Source organism: Mus caroli, chromosome 2, assembly GCF_900094665.2.
Source record: "Mus caroli chromosome 2, CAROLI_EIJ_v1.1, whole genome shotgun sequence".
NCBI classification, from domain to species: Eukaryota; Metazoa; Chordata; class Mammalia; order Rodentia; family Muridae; genus Mus; species Mus caroli.
This window is the reverse complement of record NC_034571.1, coordinates 148293044-148298657: the sequence shown is the minus strand read 5'-3', so window position 1 is coordinate 148298657 and position 5614 is coordinate 148293044. Positions and strand designations below refer to the sequence as shown.

At 47.2% G+C, this 5614-nt stretch overlaps 1 protein-coding gene across 1 annotated transcript in view; it reads right to left on the bottom strand.

Moving 5' to 3' along the window:
* The window catches only part of Cnbd2 (cyclic nucleotide binding domain containing 2), a 58217-nt gene that overhangs the window by 21145 nt on the left and 31458 nt on the right, over nt 1-5614 (bottom strand). Inside the window, exon 8 of the mRNA XM_021156614.2 lies at nt 4808-4946. Coding sequence (XP_021012273.1) covers nt 4808-4946 — 139 coding nt within the window. The remainder of the gene's footprint in view (nt 1-4807; nt 4947-5614) is intronic.

Sequence of the window (5614 nt, the reverse complement as noted above, 5' to 3'; positions counted from 1 at the left end):
AAAAAAAAAAAACCAAAAAACAAAAAAAAAGCAAAAACAAAAAAACAGACCTATGATTCTGGCTGGAAGGTGGGGAAGGCATAGGTGGAACAGGGTGGCTTTAGGACAGTACAGTTATTATATATGACACTAGGTTGATACTTGCCAATACCCATAGACTGTCCAACACCAGGAGGGTGTTCTGGAATGCTCTATATAGCCCAGGCTGGCCTCAGTTTTGAATCAATCTTCCTATGTCAGTATCGCAGGTGCTTGGACTGCAAGAGTACAGACATACACCACTGCACCTAGATGAGACTCTGATTTATTGGGGTTTTTTGTTTGTTTGTTTTTGTTTTGTTTTTTGAGGCCATATCTCATAGCCAACGATGACTCCCAACTCCCTCGATAGCTAAGGATGACGCTGAACCCCTGCGTCTACCTCCTGATGGTAGGATTACATAAAGCTGCCACTGTACCTGACAGAACTTGTGTCTCATGAGCTCCAGCTATGGCTGCTGGCTGGGCTGAGCCTCGTTAGAAGCCCTGGGGTCGGGGACGAACATTAACCAAGGATGCTTTAAAAAAAGTTATTTTTTAATAGACTTATTATTTTTTGATTGCACACAGGTGCACTTGTGCAAAGGTGTGTGTGTGTGTGTGTGTGTGTGTGTGTGTGTGTGTGTGTGTGTGTGTGAATTCAGTTACCATTTGAGGCTAGAAGAATGTATCAGATACCCTGGAGCTGGAGTTACAGGTGGTTGGTAGCCTTCGTAAGAACAGTACATATTTTTAATAGCTGAACCATCTCTCTAACACACCTTCTTTTTTTCTTTTTCTTTTTGTTTTGTTTTGTTTTTCGAGACAGGGTTTCTCTGTGTAGCCTTGGCTGTCCTGGAACTCACTCTATAGACCGAGCTGGCCTTGAACTCAGAAATCTGCCTGCCTCTGCCTCCCGAGTCCTGGGATTAAAGGCGTGCGCCACCACGCCCAGCCGTGAGTGATCCCATTTTACAGATGAATAATGGAGGTGAGAACAGAATGAAAGCCATTCCAGTGGACCTTGGTGGTCCTGTAACCCCAGCCTTCCAAGCCTGAGACAGAGAACATGAAGTTTAGCATAGTCAGTCCCCTTTGAACGTGTAGAGTCCAGAAGCCAGTCATTTCAATTCCTGCTCTTGCAGCAAAGGTGCTCTTTGGGTCCCACTGGTGGATGTGCTTAAGGAGGCTGGGAAGCGCTGGTTAGCTGCTTGTTTACTGTGGGCACTGGCTTCCTCCTTCGTCTGAGTATCAGGCATTTGTAATTCAGAATCTGCCTCATCAGCTTTTCCCACCCCTCCACCCCTCCACCCCTCCAACTCCTCCACCCCTCCACCCCTCCACCAATCTGCTACCTACTTAACTAACAGGCCTGAGATAAATCCCCTTTTGCTCTGGCGATAGCCAGCCTTAATCCCTTTGGGAGAGGGGGCCTGGCCCGGGAAGAACAACGCTCCCCCTAGTGGTGCTGATAAGCTTAACAATGGGGAAACGTGCACTTTCCCCAGGTACACAAATGTTACCACATAAGGGATGCATCAGGCCCCCGTGTGGGGCACAGGAATCCTCAACAGTGGAGACAGGAGGATGAAGAGTTCAAGGCCGCCTTGGGCTACAAATGGACACCCTGTCTCCAAAATAAGACTGGCAGATGTATGAAAATGTATAATTAATATAAACTAACTTTTAAAGGGGTGGGGTGGGGGTGTATCTCAGTGGTAGATACACCTGTGGTTCAATCCTTGGCATGACAAAAATAGGGGGTGCCAAGACTGCTCGTACTGAATAAAATACGCACACTTACTAGAAATTCCCTAGTGAGTTTAAAAAAATCCCAAAGGCCACCTCTCAGTCTCACGTGAGGCTTCCTCATGTGAGTTTTTCTGAGAGGGGCTTCTGCCACAGCATGGATGTGGAGGCCAGAGGACAGCTCGGGATTGGTTCTCAACATCCACCCTGTCAATGAATCCCAGGGATTGAACTCAGGTCATCAGGCTTGGCGGCAAGCTCCTTTGCTCACTGAACCATATTGCTGGCCCCGAGATCCTTTTTGTATTTAACTTTTTCCTCATAGAACACCATGGCCCCAGGTTACTGAAGGCACGAATCATTTTTTAGATTTTATTTTGTCTTTTTTTTTTTTTTTCCAGAACTGAGGACCGAACCCAGGGCCTTGCGCTTGCTAGGCAAGCACTCTACCACTGAGCTAAATCCCCAACCCCCACTTTTTAGATTTTAGGCAAGAGAACTTTCCAAGCTCAGGAATTCCTGGTTTGTCCCACCGGCCTGTTTTGACCTCCCCCTACTGATCTCCAAAAGATCTGGTTCATTTGTCTCCTCTCACACTCTCTGCCCTGTCAAGCAAGCGTGGGCCTCCTTTTCCCACCAGGTCTTCAGAAAGGATGACTGCTTGGTATGCAGCAGGCACTTGAAATAGTACACATTTAATTAGTATTCATTAAGTGTCCTGTCCCGCCCTTTTCTTAATCACTCCATTGGTGGGAGGGGTCTCTGTCATTTCCATTTGATGTTTGTGAAGTCACAATGGAATGGAAAAACATTGACTTCACAAACATCAAATGGAAATGTTTTCTGGAGTCCCTTTCCCAAATCTGTCTGTTGTTACATCTTGGCTGCAGCTGGGAAGTGGAGGGGAATGGGGGAGGAAGTGTCAGTTGCGATCCAGTTATACTTCCAATTTACAGTGAGCTCCTGGAGGTCTCACCCTCCCTCATCCTAATTTTCTAGTCCCCATTGAGATGAGCTTTTATGTCTTTTCCTGCTCCAAAAGCAGGCTCAGGGAGCACTCCTCCCAGAGGCAAGCAACCACACACTTGGTCCCCTATCCTGTGGTGACACTGTCTGCTTGAGGACGACAAATGGGTTGGTTCCATGTTGTGACACTGCAGCATACTGAGGCTCTCTGTCACTATCTTCCACAGTAAAGTCAAGGCTCTGACAGGAAGTCAGTGCATGGCGTGCGGTTGGTTCCACAAAATGATCTGTCCAGTTTTGGGCCTCTGCTCTTAACTGAAAGCCTCTAGAGTTGCCTGCAGGAGTTACGTGAATCCCAAAGAGCTCCCATTGTTATCCCGTGTCTCTTATATGAGTGTTCTAAAATATCTATACATGTGATTATTATCAACAAAGTTATAAGTTAAACAAAAAAAAAAAAAAAAAGTATTGTGTTGGGCTGGTGAGATGGCTCAGTGGGTAAGAGCACCCGACTGCTCTTCCGAAGGTCCAGAGTTCAAATCCCAGCAACCACATGGTGGCTCANGGGCTGGTGAGATGGCTCAGTGGGTAAGAGCACCCGACTGCTCTTCCGAAGGTCCAGAGTTCAAATCCCAGCAACCACATGGTGGCTCACAACCATCCACAACGAGATCTGGCGCCCTCTTCTGGAATGTCTGAAGACAGCTACAGTGTACTTATATATAATAAATAAATAAATCTTTAAAAAAAAAAAAGTATTGTGTTACCAACTCATAAAATGGCTGATATGTAACACTCAGCTGGGGATGGCCCACACAAGCCAATTCCAGGGCATGTCAGTCTTGTGTACACCTCGGATCTACGGGTCTCCTCTTCCTCTCGGCTCCTTCAGGAAGTTCCTTCTTTAAAGCCTCCAGCCTTGCAGCAGTCCTCCTAGTCCCTGGAAACCACTTACAAATATCCCTGGCACTTGGCATTGTCAGCTTTGACTAAGCCGCAGGTCCAGTGGACGAGACAGAGAAAATGAGCCTTCCCTATCTTTGCCTCCGTTCATACCCTGGACCAGCATAAGGTTGACCAAAATGCACCAAATGTCTTTGGTGACTTGCAGTGTAAGGAACTGGCCGGTCAACTTCAGTAAAAGTTCTCTAGAAGAGCTTTGGAGTCAGACAGAGCTGCGTTGAACCTTTCCCCCTCCCTTCCACTCCATGACGGTAGACAGCCATATTCTTGTACCTCGGTTATTCCTCTGTCAGAAGAGAGCGAGTGCCCTACCAACCTCAGGGAGGTTAGAGTGAGGCCAAAATGAGATGGGAGTTGTGAAACCTAAACGAACTCATCTGTGGTTACAGCTACCCATAGTCTTCCTAAGTGTGAATATTAACTGGGAAGCTTTAGAAACGCACAGATTGTAAGCCTGAGGTTGTACACCTTTCTGCGTCGTACCATGAGTCTATTTCTCGCCACCCTTTTCTGTCATGCCTGGGACATGAGCCATGACCAGTGTGTTCATGACCAGTCTACCTGGGAGGCCTGTTAAATCCCTCAGTTAACAGCTCCACTGCGCAAACATCAGGTGACTGTTTTACTTCACAGTGGCCCCAGGACACACAAATTGTGGTTTATTTGGTGATATAAATACAATTTCTATAAATTTCATCTTACGCTGTTAGAAAAAGAGGGTGAGGATATGGTTCTTCCATATTTACCAGTTGTTTTATGATGACTTAGTCTCCTGCTGTGTCTAAGTTATGAATCTGAATATAGGGGTGTATGCAGCAAAAGATGTAGTTCATAGAGTTAGGTCCTACGCTCATTTCCCAACATTCGAAATGCACTCCCATTCCCACCTCCACTAACAGGGGTGCACTGTACATCCCGACCCACTGAGGCACAGTGACCCACTGAGGCACGCTCTCTGTGCTTTGCCCCGGAGACATGAAGCCAGAACAAGGAAAGTCAGAAAAATACACGTGCTGTGTAGACTGCAGAACAGGCTCAAATTTATCTGCCTGGCCAGAGGGCTTTAGATGAGACCTGCTCTTCCCAGCTTTGCTCCCAGATCAGACCTCACCTGGCAGATAAATGTGATAAATGCCGAATTCATAAAGTCTTTAGACACCATCTGTCCATATGAGAACCTCTCGATCCTCCCCAAGGCCACCAGCTTCCAGAGCTTCTCCTCAGACCAAGACTGGAAGATGTCCAACTTCCTGGGGGAGAGAGAAGCCGATTAGAACTTTGGCTCTTGGGAAAATGCCTGGGGTGTAAGATTTCGCCAGGACACATGCAGGTACCTCACCCAGTCTGTGGTCACCCATTTCTTCAAGGCCTCCTCTTCAGCTGAGGGCCCCTCCCTGTTGCTGCTCAAACTCTGGGGTTACACAGGACCTGGACCCCTCCCACTCTGATTCTATTCCAGGAATCTTCTTCCAAATCCCCAAATCTCTACAGCCACAGCTCAACAAGCTCACCCCATGCCAAGGAAGGTCAGCTCAGGTGAGGTTTCTTACTTCAGTGCACTGGCTACTTGGTCCTGCCCTGCCTCGGGTCTTGGAGCTTAAACCATCCTCTAGCAGCCTCAGGCCTGTGAGCTTCAATCATTTCGCTCTGATCCTGAGGAGAGTCAAGATGTCTGGAGTCTTTTGGAGTTGTTTAAAGGTCCACTCCAAAGAAGCCATCTCTTCCCCTAACCTCTTGGACCTTGAGTCAGAAGCTGTGTCTCTCTGGTTGTTGGCTCCACGGGGCTGCCAACAGTGACAAATTTCCCTTAGTGCTAACATGTGATGGGCTCAAAACTCAATGGACCCAGGTTGGCTGAGCTGGTTAACTCAAGTTTACGCAGGCATCAAACATGCTGAGTTCATTTTTTTTTTTTTTT